Below are 21,238 nucleotides of genomic sequence, written 5' to 3'. Positions count from 1 at the left end.
TGCTGGAGACGCCGATGATGTCAGCAGAGAGGCAGGCATGCACACGTCTGGCTCTGCCCCCAGAAAACACCTCTCTTCCCAAGACCTTAACCAGAAAGGCCAGAGATAATCGCCAGCCCCATATGACTCTCACGGGGCCTTGCACAGGGCTGGGCAACCTTGCCAGTGACACTGGAGCCAGAGAAGGCACGAGGACTCCTGACCACCTCATGGGCTCCCGGCAGCCTCCCCTGCACTTCAAGGCGGCAGGACTGAGCCACAACATGCCTTGGGCCTGGGCAATGAGAGGCAGAGCTCAAATGCCAGAGGTCAAGGCAAGCAAGAGTTTATAACGGGACGGACAGAGGTCAGGACTCTACAACAGCCTGCCCAACTCACTGTCCCTTGTGTTCCTTTCCCAAAGCTGGGGTTACTTAACCCCTCCCCACCCTCAAATCAGGCCTTGCTCTGTCCCAGGCCTGATCCAGAGGCTCAGAGGAGCTGGCTTAAGAAAATCTGGTAGCTAGAACCGCATGGGCCTTGTCCTTCCTTTCTGGTCAATGGGCATATTGCAGGTGCCAAGTGGCCACCTTAGATATGTTAATAGCAGCTGCTCCGCAGCACCACGCCCTTCACACATATCTTATCCAATCCTCAGGAGACCCTATGAGGTAGATATGACATTTTACAGCTCAGGATGTTGAGGCTCAGAGGGGAGACCGACTGGCCAAGTTCACAGCACTGGTGGGGGTAGAGCTGGAGATGAGGGTCCGTCTGGCTCAGGGGCCCACACTCATGACCACTGTGCCATGTTGCCGCCCCAGCTTCGTGCTCGGGATCCCGTGTCCCACTTTCAGCACCTGGACCTTGTTGTTTTCACTTGTGTTTGAGTCCCTGCCTTGATCTTGGCCATGGTTCAGTTCTGTCAGGATTGAGGTCTTGCCCAACCTCGCGCTGCCGGCAGTCAGGGCCCTGCCTGCACCCAGGCCTCCTGAAGCTGACTGCCCGCCCGCTGCCCCCAGACCTCCCCCTGCTGCTGCTGCTGCTACTCCCTCCCCTGGCTTGGCCCTTTCCATCTCTCACCCAGACCCTTCTCCGGGCTTCAAACCGGCCCCACTGATGCCCTACATCTGGTCTCCTTCCCCTCTCCTCCCTCCTCCAGCCACAGCACAGGCAGAGTGACTCATCCCATTGCCACCCCCACTCTCGCCTAAACCCCCCACTGGCTAAGAAGCCAATCCAGATTCCTTTGCGTGGCATCCCAGCCCCACTTGCCAGCCTGGCTGACCTCATCTCTCTCTCTGCCCTCCCCTCGTGCTTTGTTCCGGAGCCAAGTGGAATAAGCCTGCTTGTCCCTGGATCTTGTTTACAGCGTCCCCTCGGCCAGGAATGCCAACCTCCCCACCCCCCCGCCCCTGCCCTCTGAATTCATTCTCCTGACTAACTTCTTATCTTTCAAGAGTCGACTTAAACTTCACCTTTATGAAGCTTTCCCTGAACGTCTTCAAGTGTAAATCACGCCTCTCTTCTCAGAATCCTCACGTGACCCTTACAGACATCTATTCAAGCACCTGGAACATGAATATCACTTATTTGTTTCTCTCTCCAAGCCCCCACTATATGGAGAGTTCCAAAAGACAGGACTGTGTAGGATTTCTCTGGTAGATCCCGGTGTCCAGCACAGGGCTTGACACAAAGCTTTGCTCAGTGTATGCTGAAGCAATGGATTGATTGATACCTAAGTGGGTGCCCTGGGCACCTCCCCACCCCCCTCTCCACAGGGAATGACCTCTTCCTGGTGGCTGTGCACGAGCTGGGCCACGCGCTGGGACTGGAGCACTCCAACGACCCCAGCGCCATCATGGCGCCCTTCTACCAGTACATGGAGACACACAACTTCAAACTGCCTCAGGATGATCTCCAGGGCATCCAGAAGATCTACGGTGTGTGGCAGGGGAGACGGGGGCCACTGCTCCTTCTTCGGGAATGGACTGTGACTACCTGCCCAAGGGGTTGGGGGGACACTCACATCCTTCACCATAGCTGCTGTCTGACCTTGAGAGACCTCTGAGGTCTTTGCCTGACCCACTGGGAAACTGTGGGGGAGGGTCTGAGCTGCCAAAAGTGAGCGGAATTCCACTCACTCCCTCTTCTCTACCTCCTCCCCCTCCATACACCTCCATCTTGCCTCCTGTGGTGCACTCTCAAGGGGACCCCCACCTCTAGTCAAGAAATTCTTAAACAAAAAAATGAGAGGCTAGACTGATATCTTGGTAAGATAGGAAAGGCCTCCCTCCCAGTTCTCTGTTCACACTGGTATATGAAGGTCTTGTTCTTATCAAGTCAGTTGAGAGGGGAAGAGCAGATACTGGGGCAAAAGCACAGGAGCTTAGCACAGGCCGCCTGGTGCCCCAGGGCTATGAAGCACGGGAGGAAGGCTCCCTCTGGAGGCCCTGAGTTTCTCACAGAACAGGCGGCCCCAACCAGAACCGTGGAGGATGGGCAGGATCTCTACCAGCAAAGCAGTGGAAGACAGGGCAGGGGAAGGGAGGGGAGGGACTAGAGGTATTTTGAAAGTAGAATGGACAAGATTTGCTGATAGATCAAACATGGGGGTGAGAGTCAAGGACAACACCAAGATTCCTGGCTTTTCTAATTGTGAGGCAATAGGATTTACCAGTCTATTGCTCAGAGATCTGGGCTGGGGTATTGATTTGGAATCCCTGGTGTCCAATATAACCACTAGCCACGTGTGACTATTGAAGTTTAAATTTATATTAATTTGAATAAAATTAAAATTTCAGTTTCTCTGTCACACTAACAACTAGTCACTCATTTCAAGTGCTCAACAGCCACATATGGCTAGAGGCTACTGTATTGGACGGTACCCATATAAACCAGTTCTGCCATCATAGAACATCCTACTGGACAGCCCCAACATAGAGGGTCTTTAAAGCCATGAACCCGGATGAGATCACTTAGGGTGGTGATGTTTAACTAGGGGACTCATTGGAATTACCTTGGAATTTCAGTAAAAAGTGCCCACATTCTCAGAGATTGGGTTCTGATTGGTCTGGGCTGCCTTCTGAACATCAAGCATTTTAAAATCTCTCCCAGTGATCCTAATACACTGCCCGAGTAAGAAAACTGACCTGGGGACAAAAACAGAAAGAAGAGGATCCAGGAGAACTCCAAACTTTAGAGTAGGGTGGGTGGGGAAAAGCTACCAGCAAAGGAGGTAGAGAAGCAACAGCCCGTGAAGTAGAAAGAAAACCAAGTCAGTGCAGGCCCCTAGAAAAGTGCTTCTCTCATCTTGCTACTCCTGGCATCATCTGAGAGCCTGAAGAAATGCAGAAGGGCAAGCCCCACCCCAGACCCTCTTGAGTCATAATCCACACTTTATCAAGATCTCTGGATAATCTGGATGCACATCAAAGTTTGAGTCAGTAACCCTTGGATTTGGCAACATGGAGGTCACTGTAGATCTTGACAGACAGGGCGGACACTGTCTTGGAGCAGGGTAAAGAGGGAAGGGGAGACAGAGTAAGGCCAGCATGTGTAGAGGGGGCAGAGGAAGACAGTATGGGACACTGAGCCTAAGAAAGGACATGCTCTCTCTTACAACAGAAGAGAAGAAGAGAAGATACCGGATTTGCAGGTGGAAAGATAAGAGTCCCATTTAATGGCTCTTCCATCTAAAGATTGGGGGAGGAGGAAAAAATGGGAGAAGGAACAGAAGGCTGGAGGTTGACAGACCCCAGGGCTGCCTGGGTGGTGACGAGGTACGGGCACTGGGAGGCCCTGTCTAAGATGCAGTCCCTCTCTCCAGGACCTCCAGCTGAGCCCCTGGAGCCCACGAGACCACTCCCCACGCTCCCCGTCCGCAGGATCCACTCACCGAGTGAGAGGAAGCACGAGCGCCAGCCCAGGCCCCCTCGGCCGCCCCTGGGGGACCGGCCATCCACACCGGGTGCCAAACCCAACATCTGTGATGGCAACTTCAACACGGTGGCACTCTTCCGAGGCGAGATGTTTGTGTTCAAGGTAGGGCCAGGCCACTGGCAACACCCAGATGGTCCCCTTCCCACTCGTTCCCCCTCGTGGAGCAGGAGAAGGCTGATGCTCTGGGGTTAGGCCTGCTTTGGGCTTGGACAGCGGCTGGCCCAGTGGCCAGGACATGGGATCCCTTTCTGGTGCTGCTGGGTGATGTGACTTGTTTCCAAGAGGGAGGCGGGTAGACTGGTGATCCTACACCTTCCCAGGGGTTAATGCTGGGGGAAAGTGCTGGAGGCCTGCTTCTGGTTAGTAACTTTGAGCAAGTCACCTCCCTTCTCTGGACCTCAGTTTCTCCATCTGAAAGCTGGGAGTCATTCCCCTAATGAAGGGTATATGAAGATCAAATGGGTGCATGGTCGTGAAGACAGCAATTTGGTGTAACGGCTGGCACGGTGGTGGCTGAGTCTGTCACTAGATCCCTCCAGAGTTGAGGGGCCAGTACCGAGGGCTGCCTGATAGGAAGCTGGCCTAGGCTCCATCTCATCACTTGTCCTGTTCCTGTCACTTTAGTCATGCGCCAACCCGGGGCCAGCCTGTTTGGCGGGTGTGTTGCAGATTTTGAGACAGTGTTTGGAATGCAGGATTTCAATTACCTCTGGGATCAAAATCTGAGAAGGAGGGAAAGAAGCAAGCCTGGCGGGAGAAAAGCAGCAACTAGGTCTGCTGCAGAGTTGGCCACTCCCACAGGGAGTTCTGGAGCTAGAATGGCCCATCAGAGTCATCCCACATTGGGCCCCCTGCTTCATTCAGTCACTGGATGAGAAGGGGTATGACCTTGGGGGAGCTCTCTAAAGCTGAGGCCATCCCCAGAGAAGCTGGCAGTTGAAAACAGCCGCTGACCACACCCCAGGCCACCAGGGCAACAGGCCCTCTGCTGAAAGCGATCTGGCCAGCACGTCTCCATCACACTGGGTGGTTGTGGGAGCTGCCCCACTCTTCTCAGGGAGTTCTCCCAGCAAGCTCTGAGTACCAAGCTAGAATCCGGCAACATGGGTCAATGCCAATCCTGCCTCTCACAGAGTAGCTCTAGGAAAGTCATTTGGCCTTAAGACTTGGAATATCTCAAATCTACTTAACAATAGATTCTGACCGGCGAGGCTACGCACCACTATACCACAAGGAGCCAACTTAACAATAGATTGTGAAAGTCAAACTAAGGTTTAAAAAACTCATTGTGAAAGTACTTTGTAAAACACCTTAAAAAAAACCTTTTCTAGTTTTTGTGCCATCATTTACACATGACCTTCATCCTTCTGCACTCTGATTCCCTACCAAACGGCTCCTCGGCAAGTCTAGGTTTTATCATCCCCATTTACACATGAGAAAACTGAGCTCCTGGTAGGTTATAGGCCTTGCCCAGACTGCCTACCGGCCACTGGTGCTGCACAGGCCCATGACACTAGTTGAAGAAGAGGACTTTGATCAGACTCTTGGCCTACGGAGCTGCCATTCATTCAACACCAACTATGTGCCCCCTGCTGTTCTAGGCACTTTACCCATAATCTCTCATCTGATCCCCATTTGTAGGTGAGGTGCTTAAAGTCTGTGCTTACGGTCATGCAGCTCTGAGTGGAGGAACCTGAATTCACACCCAGGTCTTGAGAGATTCCCACAGTTTGCTTCCCAGGGTCCTTACCCTGCTGGGTGAAGCCAGCTGGCGAGGGGGGCACTCTGCCCAGGCTCAGTGGCCAGCCTGGGGAGTGGCCGCTAAGGTCAGTGGCTCTCTGCTGCCCTCATGTGGCCACACCAGGCCCGGCATCATCCCTTCCAGGTCCTCCACACCTCATCCCTGCACCAGGCCCCTCTGCTGGCTGTCTCATGGCCCCATGCTGTCTGTCTTGGTCAGCAAGAGCCATCAGGAGGCTTATATGAAGAGAGTTCACAGGCATCTTGTCTTCCTCACAGGACACTGGAAGCTAGAAGCAGCAGATGGACAGACATCATGGAGGGTTGCAGGGCTGGGCCCAGGGGAAGCTTTTGGGTTACTGAGGCTTGAGCCCCAGGGTTGAGACCACTAGGTTGAGGCAAGGCCTGCCATGCCTTTCCCCCATCCCTCACCTCCAGGATCGCTGGTTCTGGCGCCTGCGCAATAACCGGGTGCAAGAGGGCTACCCGATGCAGATTGAGCAGTTCTGGAAGGGTCTGCCCGCCCGCATAGATGCAGCCTACGAAAGGGCCGACGGAAGATTTGTCTTCTTCAAAGGTAATACAGCCTGTGCTGAGAGATCTGGGACAGTTCCCTGACCTTCTCAGGACCCCCTTTTCCCATCTGTACACAGGAAGAGGTGGGGTGAGGAGCAAGTGCCCCCCAAGGGCCCCTCTGGCCCTAACAGAGACACTGACTTCTGACAGGGCAGATCCTTGCAGGCAGGCGAAGCACAGTCTGGGGGAATTAAGTCACGAAGAGATAGTGGAGGGTCTGTGTGCCCAAGTTGGTGGGATAACAAGGCTCAGCTACACTGGATGGTCCAGGCGCCTGAAGACCATGCGGAGCTCCATGGGAGGCCGTCCCAGCAGTTCTGTAAGAGGTGGTTGGGAGGAGGTCACAGAGGCTGCAGAAGCCAGGGCAGGGGGCAGGGGGAGCTAGCGTGTGTGGCCTGCCCACTCAGAGCTAGGTGGTTTCACTTCCATTATCCTGAGGTGGGCCCAGCCCCAGAAGGGTAAGAGACAGTTAGTGAGAAGTGAGGAAGGCAGTCCAAGGGTAAGGGAGGGTAACAGAGACATGGTGTGGGAATGTGCACGTACACTGGAAGAGCTTAGACTGACTGACCACAGATCCCCACGTCGGACAGCAGTGAGCGGTGACCTGGAAAGGATAGTGGGGGAGAGTCCTGAGGAGCCTTGGTTACGGCAGAATGCGGTCTTGACCTGTTAGAGCAATGCTGGAAGTTCACGGGACGTTTCGGAGTACTGGAGAGCCAGGGGGCAGGTGGCAATCCAATAGGTCAGAGGTGGGGAGGCCATTTCTGAGTCAGTTGCCGGAAGGAAGGAGACAGAGTCGACAAGCCCCGCACCAGGGAGGACTAGTGAGGCCAGGGTGGGGACAGCTAAAAGATGCAAAAGGCCTCATAAGAGGCTGAACATTGAGAGGAGAAGGAAAGAGAGGTCAAAGGTGATGCTAGGGCTTCTTGTTGGGGAACTGGGAGGCAGAAAGGTGATGAGGGAGGGAGGCCCCTGTAGAGGCGATGAGGAACTCCAGGAAGCAGATGTGGAAATGCCCAGAAGCTGGGATCAGGGTTCCTGGCTCTGGGGCTCAGGTCTGATCGGAGTCGCTGTGAACCTGCAGAGTTGGGTGTCACTGGTGGAAGGTGGGGGAGTCCTAATATGTGTGAAGCCACAGGAGTGGCTGAGGATACCCCAGAGGAGAGGAGCAGGTCACCTGAGCCAACAGCGGGGTGGGCCATGGAGGCGGGGCAGCGTGGGTCAGCTGCCCAGGATCTGTGGTGACTGGCTTCTGGCTCCCATCCTCTGCCAGGGCCAAGGGGCTTCAGTCTCCCACAGAGGACCTCAAGCAGACTTTAGCTGCTTCCCCCTGACACTCTGGCTCTGTGAATGACTTTAGTCCTGGAAGATAGACCGGTGGCACTAGCTGCCACCTCTGGTACTGTGTGACTGGGGAAGGCTGATCCTGGGCTTCTCTTGGCTACAGGTGACAAGTACTGGGTGTTTAAGGAGGTGACGGTGGAGCCTGGGTACCCCCACAGCCTAGGAGAGCTGGGGAGCTGTCTTCCCCGAGAAGGCATCGATACAGCTCTGCGCTGGGAACCCGTGGGCAAGACCTACTTTTTCAAAGGTGAACGGTACTGGCGCTACAGTGAGGAGAGGCGGGCCACGGACCCTGGCTACCCCAAGCCCATCACTGTGTGGAAGGGCATCCCACAGGCTCCGCAGGGGGCCTTCATCAGCAAGGAAGGATGTACGTAAGAGCTTGGCGGTGTAGGGGGTGGGCTGATTTTATGTGGGTCTCAACAGTCCATGGGCATACTCTCAGGGTACCCAGATTTGAGAAAGGTGCCCGATGGCAAAGACAATGGCCTCATGTCTACCCCTTTCTCTTCCCAGCTACCAAGTCACACCTCTTATCCGCAGGGATGACTCACATTTTATGTTTCCACAGACTGACTTCACCCCTTCGGATAGCATTTCTCAAATAGTGGTCCTCAGATGTACTCTAGGGGTTCCTCGAGTTTTCAGATCTGAAAAGCAATGATGGATATGGGTGCTTTCAAAGGTGCTTGTGTAATAAGCCTTGAGGGCAGGCCGATGGAAAGAGAAGCCTTTTATATTTATGAGACATTTCCAAAGCTCCTCCTGGAGGCTGGGCTGGGAGCTCCCCATCAGACTAGGAGCTTCTCAAGAAGAGGGACTGGTTGTTGCCCAGTGCAGAGCGGGAGTCCATGGATGTTTGTTCAATAAATTTCCACTGATCTGGGACTCTGGAGCCTGGCTGGCTTCCTATCCCACCTCCACCACTTCCTAGGAGTTTGGGCAAAACATCTGTTTTCCCAGCATCCTCATCTATCAAATGGGAATAATAATGGTACCTACCTCGTTGGCATTTCTTAAGAATTAAATAAGATAAATTAAGTGGAGCACTTAGACACACACCTAGTACATGGTCCCTGCCCTGTGCGTTCTAGCTGTTGTCATCATTGCCATCATCAACTTCTTGTTGGCGTGTCTTGTGTTATGTAGAATGGCAGGAGTCATTCAGTTACTCCACAATAATTACTGAGCGTCAGCCTGCGTGGGAGAGTTGTGGAAGGAACAGGGAACAAGCCTTGCATTGCATCCCTGGCTCCCAGTCTAGAGGCAGAAAACAGCTAAGGTGGCAACAAAAGCTCTAAGGGAAGGGAATGCGGAGGGAAAGCTGGGGGTCTGGGGGAAGGGCTCTCCAAGGAGATGTCACTGGTAAGAAAGCCAAAAGTCTCAGGGGCAGAGCTGCTACTTGGTGCCTCTCCTGTGTACCTGATGCTTTACACATGTGGTCTCACTTTCTGGGAGCCTCAGAGACAGGTGACATCAAGGACTTTGGCCAATGAAAGTCCCAGGGTGTGGGGGGGGCTGGCCAATAGGAGAGTCCGAATGAGTTGCTTTGTTGTCTCTAGACTGGCTGAGCCCTGAGGATGTTGTGGATGCACAGCACCGTCCCCCCCCACACCCACCTCCTTTCTTTCCAGGCCCTTCCCCAGCAGGGTCCCAGAGACCCTGCATCTGTGTTGTGATGTGTGACAAGCCAAAGAAAACCCATGATAACTGTGACAAAGTGGTGTCTGCTGTCAACAAAAGGAGAAGTCTTGCTCCCCACCCACCCTGCCTTAGGCAGGAGCTGGGCTGAGGCTCCAGAGCTAAGAAGGCACTTGTCCAAGCCATAGTTACTCACCAGTGTGTGTGTCGGGGGGTGAAGGCAAATGTGATGGCGCTGTGACCCAAAGCTAAGGCAGAGAGGCACAAACTGGGACTTACTACTTAAAGCCCTTCAGTGGCTTCCCAGCACCTCTGAGATGATGGTCTGGGCTGCTCCAGGTCCTGGGCACACCTCTCTGCAACTGTATGGGTCATACTACGTGGCCCTGCCACACTGTGTGCAGAGTATGTGAGCACTGCCCTCTCCCCACCTCCAGGCCTTGCAACGTGCTGCTCCCACCCCTCCTTCAGAGCTCCTCTTGGACTCCAGGGTGGGAGAAGTCCCCTTCCTCCATGCTGCCCTCTCGCCATGGGTCAGAGCAGGTGCAGGGAAGTGTCTGGGAGTGATGCTGGGCCCTGTTTCTGCAGATTACACCTACTTCTACAAGGGCCGGGACTACTGGAAGTTTGACAACCAGAAACTGAGCGTGGAGCCAGGCTACCCACGCAACATCCTGCGTGACTGGATGGGATGCAACCAGAAGGAGGTGGAACGGCGGAAGGAGCGGCGGCTGCCCCAGGACGATGTGGACATCATGGTGACTATCAACGACGTCCCAGGCTCTGTGAATGCCGTGGCTGTGGTCATCCCCTGCATCCTGTCCCTCTGCATCCTGGTGCTGGTCTACACCATCTTCCAGTTCAAGAACAAGGCAGGCCCTCAGCCTGTCACCTACTATAAGCGGCCAGTCCAGGAGTGGGTGTGAGCAGCCCAGAGCCCTCTCCGTCCACTCGGTCTGGCCAGCCAGGCCCTTCCTCATCAGGGTCTGAGGGGCAGCTCTGGCCACTGCCCACGGGGGCCAGCAGGGCCCTAGGCCAGGGGTCATGCAGCTGAAGTGGTAGGTACATTGGCCTAGGCTGAACGTGGGGCAGGGAGTGGTGGTGGCTGTGCCCTAGGGTGGGTGTCTGGCACCCAGCTGCCAGCCTTCTGTCCTGGGTAAACTGCTCCCTACCCAAGGGAATAGGCCAGGCCCCATCAGGAGGCAGGGACCATGCCAGGAGGAGGCCCTGTGGGTCACTGAATCCTGTGGTATCAATGAGGCACCACAGCTCCGTTCCTGGCTGGGCCCAGCACCTTCTGTGGAAGCCAGCACTAGCACTCTCAGCCCCATCTGGGAGATGCCACTGATCCCGGTCCCCCTTTGCCAACACCTGCTGGTCAGATGTCCCCCCACCCCTACCCCCACCCCACTGTCCTCCAAGGCTACAAGACCCCTGCTGCAAACACGGTGGGCAACAAGCCTGGGTTTCCCCTGCTGGCATTCAGCAGATCCCTCAGGAAACCTGCTCCACGCATCAGGGTCTCCTCTGAGACCTAGGATTTAGGGTCACATGTTGCAGGCAGTGTTGTGGCCCAGCTGGGTCTGACAAGGACCCAGCTGTCATGTCGTGAATATTTAAATGTCCTGTCACTACTGTTTTAAAAGTCCCATTCTGCAAAGGCTGCTTGAGGCGTTAGGTGAATTAGAGGTGACTATCTTGGTGATGAGGCCAGCGTGGCCGGCCCTTCCCCAGGAGATAAGGACCAAGGTGCTGCTAAGGCCACTCTAGTGCCCAGACACCCTAAGAGCTGGATTCAGCTCATGAGGCTAAAAGGCTGGGGCAGGAGCTGACCCTGTTTCTGGAGGCTGATCTGAGTTGTGACCACCCTCCACTCCCCTGTCCCTCTTCCCTACTCCCCTAGTCCCTGGCCCTGTTGCTTAGTCTGGAGCTCAGCCCGACTAGTTAGGTGTGGTCTGGGGCTCAGTCTGACTAATTAGGTGCGCAGAAAAGGCTCCAGGCCAACATTCTTGTGGCTTTGGAGTAACAGGCCCAGGGGAGCCTTCTGAAGTGTTCAGAGCCCACACCCCTAGCTACCTTGAGGCCGACCGATCTCTCAGCCTGGAAGCAGTGTTTATACAAGCTTGACCCTTGCTAACCCAGCTCACTGGGCCCATCTTCCTGCACTGCTCTTTGGAAAAGGGCACCCCCAACTGGTAGCAGTCCCACTGCTAGGGGCCAACCCTTCACTGTCTGGCAGGACTTCTTAGGGCTCAGCTTGCCTCTCTCCAACCCAGTGGAGACAGCCCCCTTTGTCACTGAAGAGCCCCAGGAAAGACCCATGGGTTCAGTGGTGCCCACTGGCTCTCTGCCAAAGCCAAAAGGAGGTATCAGTCCTCAGGGTGCTGGCAGAGCCTCAGATGCCATCCTGGCCCTCTGATCCTGCATGGGCCTTGCCCCTACCCTGTGGCCTCTGGACTTTGGGTTGGCTTAACCTGTAGCAGACAGGGACTACTGTTGCCCTGGGAGCTGTCTTGAGCAAAATCTCTCTTGTCCCAGAGGCACCTATGTGGGTCCACTGTGTTCCCTGTCATCATCCTTCTGTTTTTTCTCATTTTGGCCAAGGGCGGGCTCCCTGGGGCGGGTGGGGAACAACTGCAGAGGTATTAGCAATTCATAGGTTTGTATAGTGTTTTATACTTTGCAAAGCACTTTATTAGCTCATACCTGTCCACTCACATGAAACTCGTGTAGGCCCTGGGAAGCCTAGGGTACCTCTCACCGTGCCCTCAAATGAAGCACAGAGAGGTTGTTTCTCACCCAGGTCATCATCGGGTGGGCTGGCTGGGCCTTGGGTCCCCACCTATGGATGCCTCTAGGGTCCAAGATGAGATCAGAAGGGTCTCTTTTATCCATCTCTTCCTGGTCTCCCTTCTCCCCTTCTAGGTCCCCCTCCACTCCTCAGGTTGGTGCTCTCACTTCTTGAAAGCTCTAGGCTCCCCAGGCTCCCCATTGGCTCCTGGTACTACCGAGGCCAGCTGAGAAAGAGCAGGAGATGGAGGCAGGCAGAGCAGGCTGCAGACGTGAGGGATGCAGGGCCAGGCCCAGAGAGGGCTCAGCCTGGAGGCTTCCAATCTCGGATTCTCCTGTCTTGTGGTCATCTGTTTGTCCATCACCCCAGGACAGGCCAGACAGACAGAGGGGCACAACACTGGGGACCCCAGAGCCCAGCTTCCCTCGGCCTGGGGAACATCACAGCATTTCAGTGTCGGTCACATTTTAAACTGATCAGCCTTTGTATAATGTTTTTTAAATCATTTCTAAATAAAACAAAAATACAGAGTGTGTTGTTTCCCTGGGATTTGGGAACAAGGATCAGGTTATGGGAGTGGCCTTAAGAAGCTTCTGGGGGAAAAAAAAAAAAAAAAAAAAAAAAGAAGCTTCTGGGAGAAGGAGAACAAGGTGCTTTGGGGTGTCTGGGAACTGTCCCGGGCATCTCATCTCCCAGCCCAGCAATTAAATGTCTCCTCTCTCCAAAAGGCTGGCCCTGCAGGCCCAGGGTTACTGGGGTTCTCGGAACACAGCCTGATAATGCCTCAATAGGATCCAGAACGACAGAGCAACTTCCCCTAGGAGGGGCACCGGGAGGGTCACTGTGGCTAGGTCTTCTCTGAAGGCAAGGCACGTGGTGCCATAACCAAAGACAAGCAAAAGCCAAGTTCTCAGCAATAAAGGACAGATGACGGGAGGTCAGGTCAGCAGTCTTGGGGTTTTACCAGGAGTCCTGGCCTGGTTTGGGAAGCCAGTCCTGGGGAGGGCTACCCCAGGACCCAGACAGCTGAAGAAGCTACGGGGTGGGGGTGAGCACGAAGGTTTGAGCTGGTTTGGGTTCAGGCTGAGAAGCGAACAAATTCGGGGGCAGCTAGAGGGAAGCCGGTGCCCCATCCATGGTCCTCCGTAACCTCCTCGACTCTCCGAGCATCTCCTGGGCACCGCGGGTGGAAAGAGACCACGAGAGACGAACCAGGTGAGGCGAACAGAACGACAGTTGGCGGTGGGCGGTAACTGCGGAGGGTGGCTTGTCAGTACCAGGAGGTGCAGGCGATGAGGAAGCGCACATCGTCCAGCGGCCCCCAGGGACTGGGTTCAGGCGGGGGCCGCTCAGGGGCCTCGGGCGCCCGGGGCTGGGGTGGGGGTTGGGGTTGGGGCTGGGGCTGCACCTGCTCCGGGGCGCCCTGGCCGCCGCTCAGCCGAGAGCCCATGGTCTGCAAAGAGAGGCCGTCAGGCGTGGGCCGGCCGCATGCCACCCCGTCTCCCCGCCCCGCTCCAGCCCAGCCCAGCCCTCACCTCGCGCCGGGGGAGCCGCGGGTGTCCGGGATCTCAGCGCCGGCGACCGCGTCCGCGGGCAGCGTAGGCACGCGGGAGGGGCTGGCGTCGTGGCGTCACCGCGCGCACCGGCCCCGCCCTCAGGCCGCCGCTACACACCCGGGGGGCGGACCTGACAGATCCAACCCCACCCACCAGCTTCCGGCCAATGCGGCTCCAGCGTCCCGGGGCCCCGCCCCGCACACCGCCCGGAGACACAAGTGACTCCTCCTCCGGACGCTTCCCACACCCACTGGAGCTACGGAGGCAAGCTGTTCTGCAGACGGTGGCAGCCAGCCCTGCGACCTCCGTCAACCTCGGTCCAAGGAGACAAGATTGCCCTGTGGCCCGTTGCTCCAGACCCCTTACACGTCCTCATACCAGCCCGGAGGAGAGCTGGAATAGATTCTCACCCCTTGAAGCTCAGAAGTATGAGGCTGAAGTTGTGTGGAAAATGCGAGAACTGCAGTAGAGAGAATGCTTCTTCCTCTTGCCCTGGGAGGAATGCACCCATCCTGATCATGGGGGGAGGGTGGTGGGAGATTGCGAAACTGAAGTGTGTGTGTGCATCCTACCCATTTCACCCCAGAACAGTGCTAGCGAAGGAGGTTGCAGGCGGAGGCTCCCAAACAACACATTCAAGAATAGCGAGAGGCAGCTGCCCTTTAATGGAAGTGGTACAGCAAACAGAGCAGTCAGTCAGGAGCCCTTAAGGCCTGACAGACAGCACAACATGGCAGATTTCTGCAGTAACTGTAAATTCAGGAGATGGGCACAGGTGAAAAGCTGGGCATCCAGCCACTCAGTCCCAGTGAGCTCTCTGCCAACTCCCGGCCAGCATCCAGAACAGACTGGGTGGGGCATGGAGGGAGCCGAAGTCCAGAGCCAAGAGCCCACAGAACAGCATGGAAGGTGACTCAGGTGAGACTAGGGAGAGAAGAGGGAATACTGTCAGTAGGTTCTTCTCCGAGCGCACCTCACCCTTTATTAAGACGCTGCCTCCACCCTTACCCTTTTGTTCCAGCTCAGCCCCGAAGAGCCCCACTCAGAGCCCTACCCCGCTGCCCCGCCCAGATTACACTGCTTCCTTGAGTCACAATCCAGTCCAGATCCCTCAGAGCTTAAAACCTAAAAGTAACTCCTTCCCCACTCAACTCAGTAATTTATTCAAACTTACCAATCATAAACCAGAACCTCAGAGGTCAAGTCCAACAAACATCAGAAAAGGGAGTAAGAGGATTCAAAATAAAAGGGACATGCCCAGACCTCAAATCCCCCAGTGACAGGAATAGGGCCAGAACATTCTTCCTGGAGGTAATAATTACACATAAAATTATAAAACTAGAGTATGTATTTCTAATCACCTACCTGACCCCATCATTATGAGCGCTCATGGGTACCTCAAATCAGTGGGTTCAAAACCAAAGGAAGCCAGTGAGTTTTGGCTCTTCCTAATACCGCATCTTTTTTTTTTTTTTTAAGATTTTATTTATTTATTTGACAGAGAGAGAAATCACAAGTAGGCAGAGAGGAGGCAGTCAGAGAGAGGGGAGAAGCAGGCTCCCTGCTGAGCAGAGAGCCCGATGTGGGGCTCGATCCCAGGACCTTGAGACCATGACCTGAGCCGAAGGCAGAGGCTTAACCCACTGAGCCACCCCTCTAATACCACATCTTTACCTTATCTAACTGCATGACTTAGGATCACTATATGCTGACACTTGCTTGGGACTGTGGGCAATTCTGCCTGGCTTCAAGAGCAGTTTCTAAAGCTTCACCATTAAATACATTTGCTGTAGTTTTTTGGTGGGTATCAGTGATCAGGTTCCAGGGGCGCCTGGGTGGCTCAGTGGGTTAAAGCCTCTGCCTTCCGCTCAGGTCATGATCCTAGGGTCCTGGGATCGAGCCCACATCCGGCTCTCTGCTCAGCACGGAGCCTGCTTCCTCCTCTCTCTCTGCCTGCTTCTCTGCCTACTTGTGATCTCTGTCAAATAAATAAATAAATAAACTTTTAAAAAAAAAATGATCAGGTTGCAGAAATGTCTTTCTGTTCTTAGGATGCTAAGAGGTTTTAAGTTTTGTTCTTTAATTAAATGATTGTGTACCTACTGTTTTCTTTGTAAGATTATATGTTCCACAAGGCCAGGGAGCGTGTATTTTATTCATTACCACATCATGACTGTCTGGCATAGCAGATGTTCAAAAAGAAGTTACTGAACAAATGACAAATCCACTGATAACACTTTCATATTTCAACTGACCCTTTCAGCTGCTCTCCCAATGACAGTTCCCCATCAGAATCATCCAGAGAAACTTATTAAAATAAACCACACACGGTTGGTCTCACTCCAGACCTAGGCAGTCAGTAAGTGAGGGGTAATGCCAAGAATCTATATCAATAAGCATTGCAACATAGATTCAAGGTCAAAATCACAGGCCTACAGTCAAAACTTCTTGATGCGGGCATTCACGTCCTTGAGTTTCCCTTTCCCTTTCACGCTCCACATTTTCCCCACTCAGGGTCTGTCTCAAGTGCTTCCCCACTCCATCTCCGCCTATTCAAATACCGACTCATTCCCCCGGGGCCCAGACTAAATGATGTGTCCTCCACAAAAACCTTCCTGGATAACAGAGTGTCTCACTGGAGTTTCCTAAGCCACTTCTGGAACAGGGCTCAGTGCACATCAGGTGAACGAATGAATGAAGAAGGGAGAATGAAGGATAATTTTGCCTGTTAAGAAAGGGGTCTGTAACTGGGTGTTTGCTCTACTCTGGGGTTCCTATTCTTATACAGATTCCTGTGATACTTGGGGGTGGCATGCTTTGAGAAGAATCCTCCAGGAAGGGTGACTGCCCACACCTGCTGCTCTTCCAAAGGAAAATTATTCCAGAGCCTCACACCCCAGACTCTCCAGGGTTAGGGCCCAAGAACCCGCTTTTTCCTTAAACCCACAAAAATCCAGACGACTGTGATTTTGATGCAACCCCACCCCCAACAAGCCCCCTAGGAATCTCCTCAGTTCCTAAGAGCAGCTTCCCTTCCTTCCCTCTGTAGACCACTCTTTCTGTCTCAGACTCTGGGCTGCAGGCTGAGGACACGGACACACAAGCAGCCAGACAACAAAACAATGTGGTGAGAAAATAAGACGGCCCCGAGGGAAGCTTTGTGAGCTGAGCCTTCAGAGATGGTGATGATATTCAGGCAATGCTTACTGGCTGTGGCCTGGGACCCCTCAGCAGAGCTGCAGGTGTGCCCTCCCACACGAGGAGAACCTACCGGTACGAACACGGTGCGGCTCCCATTCTTGGTGGCATCTCCTCCTACCCTCCAAAGGCAGAAGAGAGGCCCATGTACCTGTCAATGAGGGAGTCCCGCATGCTGGTAGCGATGGTGCTCGGCTGGGCTTCGTTCAGCTTGAAGACGCTCTCCACCACGGACAGCTCTGTGCTGGTTGTGTCCAGGCCACAGAAGGCACACCAGTCGTTCACCACCATCCCAGCGGCAATCACCTCGCTGCCTCGGTTCACAGTGCCCGCCTGCCAAGGGATGGCTCAGTGTGTCTCGTGCCCCCAAAAGCCCAAGTCTTGCCACTCCCCGCTGAGGTCGTTCCCCAAACCCCGCTCCCCGCCCTGCAAACCCAATTACCAACTGGGACAGGTAGTAACTCTGATCCTTTACACTGGGCAACGGAGCTGCCTCAGCGGGAGACAGAAGTCAGAGAAAGGAACGCTTACCACAAGGGGGACCTGAAGAAGAGAGGACAGCTCATCCTGGTCTTCAATTGAAGTCTTGGGATGTACCAGGCCTCCCTGATTGCTGAAGACAGAGTAGCTTCCTACGAGCACCTGGTCAGCCACTGTCTGTCTGAAGACTTCCACCTTGAGCACATCAGCCAGGATTTCTTCTGTTTCCTGTTAGCCAAAGACCTGGTACTCAGCCTAGAACCTGCAGGTCAAGGGAACCCAGGGCCCTCCATGCCCAGAACCACCCCAGGCTGGGCTCCCTAAGCCGCTCATTCCTCTGCTATGTAGTTGCATATGGAAGCTTCACACAGAGAAAGGAGGGCATATGGCTTGGAGCAGAGTCAAGGCCCCCTCCGGAGCCCCTAGTATGTGTGAATGCCCTGAGGAGACAGGCTGGTCTCCAAATCACTGTCTCTCTTCTAACCCACACTCAAAAGTTCAACTGTTAATCATCCCTCCTGGTATTGGCTACGGGACGGGATGTGACCATCTCCCTGATTCTGAAGGATTAATTCCCTCTTCAGCTTCTTTCTGGCACTGACCACACCACGGAAGGCCCCATTGGTGCCTAGCATGTCAGGCACCAATGAGTGCCTAACATGCTAGAGCCCAAGTATAAAAAAAACCCACAAGGTCACATGGGTGGCTCAGTGGGTTAAGCCTCTGCCTTCAGCTCAGGTCATGATCTCAAGGTCCTGGGATCGAGCCCCACATTGGGCTCTCTGTTCAGCAGGGAGCCTGCCTCCCCCCCTTCTCTCTCCGCCTGCCTCTCTGCCTCCTTGTGATCTCTGTCTGTCAAATAAATAAATACAATCTTTAAAAAAAACAAAAAACAAACAAAAAAACCCACAAAAGACACCCCTAAGTCCTGGCAAGACCAGTGACTAACCACTGACTAGGCTGGTCCTGTGACTCCCAGGCCAAATCAGGGTACCTTACCCTGTCCAGGTCTGGGTGAACCAAGGCCACGTAGTCGTTGCAAGTGGTAACATTGCCCAGGGCTGAAAGCCGCTCCTCTACCCTCCGGATCTGCACCGAGTCTGGGAGGCAGTTGCGAATGTGCTGCAGTTCTTGGTCGGTGGTATTGTTGGGCACCAGGAGACCGTGTCTGTTCCCTAGAGAGACCCAAATTAAGAGGTGGGGCAAGAACGGACCACAAATCCACAGGATGTCTGCTATGCTCTGGGGGCTGAAGACATAATCCAGTCCAGTTAGCTTCCCCAGGAAGCTTTAGGTCCAGCCCCCAGCCCACCAACCTATTGATCCATACAACACCCAGGGGGGACCAGGAGTCCCACTGGACAGGCCAGAGATAGCCCAGGAATCTGTCCCAACACACCCCATCCACTTTGCCATCATCAACCAGGACAGACCAGGACTAGAAAGAGGAACTCTTGGTGTTGTGTATTTTGCTACTTAAAAACTGAGGTAACACTATACACTTACCAGAAGGCTAAAATTTTAAGAATGTCAACACCACAGGTTGGCAAAGATATATGGAACAACCAATAGGAGTGTAAATTGCTCGACCACTTCAGATAATTATCCGGCATCACCTGGTACATATATTCACATACCCTGTGACCCAAGCATTCCTCTCCTAGGTATTATATATCCAACAGAAACATGTCCATGTGTTCAGTGAAAGCCAGAGCAACACTATTCATAATAAAACTAACCAGAAACTACCCAAATGCCTATTGTAAACACAATGGTTGAATATATTGTGTTATATACCTACACAAAATGCAGTAAGAATGAACTACAATTATATTCTAACAACCATAACTAAACCTCCACCTACTACAGCTAGAACACAACTCTGAACTTCTGAACTCTGAGTTACCACACATTATTAAAAAAAAAACACCAAGTATCAAGTCCAAAGATCCTGACTAGGGATGAGAGTGTTTGGCCTGAATAAGAAAATACTCAGAGGCCAGGATCATCAGGCTTATGATAAAAAAATAAAAGAACAAATTCCTATATGCCTCCAGTGAAAAGAACTAGCAAGAAGGGGTGATGGTAAAGAAATAAGGGGCAACAGTGAGACAGATCCAGCTCAAAGACATGACCAATGGTCAGACTCAACAGTGATGGGAAGTAGGGAAGTAGGATGGGGATGCCACTCAGAGACATGGTAAAGAGGATTTACCATTTAAATGGGTAAATGAACAGGATGACCCAGAATTTTAGCTTGTAATTTTATAGTGGTAGAACTGGATAAAGAGGAAGCAACATGCCCAGAGTCAGGGGCAAGGGAGAGATGACATTTCAATTTCTCTCACACTAGGTGTGGAACCTGGTGAATCACTGGGATTCTTTGGATCTTAGCTTCATCATTAATCCGATTAGGCAATAATGCCTACCTGCCAGGGTCTTGGTGAAGGAGGAAAGAAATCAAGTGTAAGAGTGAAAGCACTTCGTGTTATTTGCGATCCTATGATCCCGAAGCCTTCTCCAGTGTCAGATCTGCTGACACTTTAACTGGGTCTGGCCCAGGCCTGAGAGAGTCTCTAGTCTCTGGAGAAAATGGATGAAAGCCTGGAAAATCCAAGGGTCACTTGGGCTTCCCTCCAAGGCTACAATTAAAGCCTCTGGTCGGCTCCACTCCCTCGCTCCGCGTCTTCCACCAGGCTTACCCACACACATGCGGCCGATGATGCGGCAGCCGGCGATGGACGCGTGCACCACGGGGATGGTATCGGCGAGCTCACCCTCGAACACACTGTAGGAACATGGACTCGGTGGTTACGGGGCTCAGGGGCGTGAGCCCTCACTCTACCAGAGCCCCCGACTCCCAGAACCCTCCCCGCCATGCAGCCACCCCACTGCCCGCGGATCCGGGGCTCCTGCCGCACCTGTAGAAGTTCTCGGACCCTCCAATGGCCACTAGGCAGTAGGTGTTGGTGAGTTTGGCAAAGCAGCCGATCTCACAGTTGTTCTCGAAAGACGCTCGGACCGCCATGAGGCCTAAGGGCTGCGGGAGCGGGAGTTCAGGGCCCGCAGATCCTATCCCGGCCCCTGGGACCGGTTCGCCGGCCTCTGCCCCTCAAGCCCCGCTGCGACCACGCCCCTCTCGGCCCCTCAAACCTTGGGTCCCGCCCACTGGGTCCCTCTAGACTCTCTAGCCTCGAATCCTCCGGCTCCTACCACTAACGATGCCGGGATCCCGGATCTGTCCCTTCCGGTGGCCCTCCCCACGGGCTCACCAATCCACCACTACCTCCGCACGCGGCAAAGGAATCTACTCGGCCTTAAGTAGCTTTCCGTTTCCGCCTCCGCCCAGGGAGACTTCCGGGAGCGCTCGGCACACCCAGCCACGCAGGCGGCCACCGTAGCCCCACCCCGTGGGAGGACTCCAGGGTTGCGATTGGTCCGGTCCGTACCCCCACCTGACCCCGCCCCAAGCGTGCTCTCATTCATATATCCATCCATCCATCCATCCCTCCATCCATCCAATCATTCATTCATTCATTCATTCATTCATTATTCAGGAGTTTTTTAGGAGATCCAATTGATCGAGACCTGTGGCTGCTTGGATGCGAGCCATAAGAGAGGAGGAGCCAGGGATGTCTCCCAGAGACACAGTGAACTGATGATGGAGGTATTTACTGAAGTAAAGCCTAAGGAGGAAGAGCAGGTGTGAGGAAGGTGACAGTCCAAGAGTGTGGTGCGAGACAGATGTCCAGGCCAGATCCGGAGCCCAGGGGAGAGTGAGGGACTGAGATTTGGGGCTGAAGTCTCCGGCAGATGAGGTCACCCATGGAGGCTTCCAGTGGGGAGAAATTAGACCAGGACAAAGGCTGGAGAAGGAGGCGTGGCCGGAGAAGTAGAAGAAACCAGGCTGAAGAAGATATTGGAGAGAGGGAAGGGTGAATGAAACCATGTCTTAGGAAGGGTCCAGATGGGCAACGGTGTGGGTCCTAAC

At 54.0% G+C, this 21,238-nt stretch overlaps 3 protein-coding genes across 8 annotated transcripts in view; 1 reads left to right on the top strand and 2 right to left on the bottom strand.

Moving 5' to 3' along the window:
- The window catches only part of MMP24 (matrix metallopeptidase 24), a 42,880-nt gene extending 30,337 nt beyond the window's left edge, over positions 1 to 12,543 (top strand). For all 3 annotated transcript variants that reach the window (XM_032858808.1, XM_032858806.1, XM_032858807.1), the window contains 5 exons: positions 1,761 to 1,922; positions 3,809 to 4,023; positions 6,100 to 6,238; positions 7,685 to 7,951; positions 9,811 to 12,543. In XM_032858808.1, the coding sequence (XP_032714699.1) occupies positions 1,761 to 1,922; positions 3,809 to 4,023; positions 6,100 to 6,238; positions 7,685 to 7,951; positions 9,811 to 10,148 (1,121 nt within the window). In that variant the 3' untranslated portion in view covers positions 10,149 to 12,543. The remainder of the gene's footprint in view (positions 1 to 1,760; positions 1,923 to 3,808; positions 4,024 to 6,099; positions 6,239 to 7,684; positions 7,952 to 9,810) is intronic.
- A 98-nt stretch (positions 12,544 to 12,641) lies between these two features.
- Positions 12,642 to 13,595, bottom strand: MMP24OS (MMP24 opposite strand). Its single transcript, XM_032858810.1, has 2 exons — positions 13,549 to 13,595; positions 12,642 to 13,466 (listed from the first exon to the last, which is right to left on the bottom strand). The coding sequence occupies exon 2, from the start codon at positions 13,461 to 13,463 to the stop codon at positions 13,284 to 13,286; it is 180 nt and encodes a 59-aa protein (XP_032714701.1). The 5' UTR covers positions 13,464 to 13,466; positions 13,549 to 13,595; the 3' UTR covers positions 12,642 to 13,283.
- A 612-nt stretch (positions 13,596 to 14,207) lies between these two features.
- EIF6 (eukaryotic translation initiation factor 6) lies at positions 14,208 to 20,598 on the bottom strand. Of its 4 annotated transcripts, none has more exons than XM_032858804.1 (7): positions 20,534 to 20,598; positions 20,169 to 20,287; positions 19,950 to 20,035; positions 18,247 to 18,422; positions 17,299 to 17,475; positions 16,919 to 17,100; positions 14,208 to 14,493 (listed from the first exon to the last, which is right to left on the bottom strand). In XM_032858804.1, exons 2-7 carry the CDS (start codon positions 20,273 to 20,275, stop codon positions 14,484 to 14,486), a joined length of 738 nt encoding a protein of 245 aa, XP_032714695.1. In that variant the 5' UTR covers positions 20,276 to 20,287; positions 20,534 to 20,598; the 3' UTR covers positions 14,208 to 14,483. The 4 variants fall into 4 exon arrangements, with proteins under 4 accessions (XP_032714695.1, XP_032714694.1, XP_032714693.1 ...); XM_032858803.1 differs by having other exon boundaries at positions 20,520 to 20,580; XM_032858802.1 differs by having other exon boundaries at positions 20,461 to 20,576.
- Between the last annotated feature and the right edge of the window lie 640 nt (positions 20,599 to 21,238).

The sequence above is a fragment of the Lontra canadensis genome, unplaced genomic scaffold (genome assembly GCF_010015895.1).
Source record: "Lontra canadensis isolate GAN:19392208 unplaced genomic scaffold, GSC_riverotter_1.0 scaffold16, whole genome shotgun sequence".
Classification (NCBI taxonomy): Eukaryota; Metazoa; Chordata; class Mammalia; order Carnivora; family Mustelidae; genus Lontra; species Lontra canadensis.
Note: the sequence above shows the minus strand (reverse complement) of the source record. Positions and strands in the feature narration are given on the sequence as shown.

What these genes read in the sequence shown, in the direction of transcription:
- MMP24OS (XM_032858810.1), bottom strand. Translation starts at nt 13,463, where the DNA reads ATGGGCTCTCGGCTGAGCGGCGGCCAGGGCGCCCCGGAGCAGGTGCAG.
- EIF6 (XM_032858804.1), bottom strand. Translation starts at nt 20,275, where the DNA reads ATGGCGGTCCGAGCGTCTTTCGAGAACAACTGTGAGATCGGCTGCTTT. An exon ending in TTCACCCAGACCTGGACAGG is followed by an intron (nt 17,476 to 18,246) that starts GTAAGGTACCCT and finishes TTTGGCTAACAG; the next exon opens with GAAACAGAAGAAATCCTGGC. An exon ending in TTCTTCAGGTCCCCCTTGTG is followed by an intron (nt 17,101 to 17,298) that starts GTAAGCGTTCCT and finishes ATCCCTTGGCAG; the next exon opens with GCGGGCACTGTGAACCGAGG.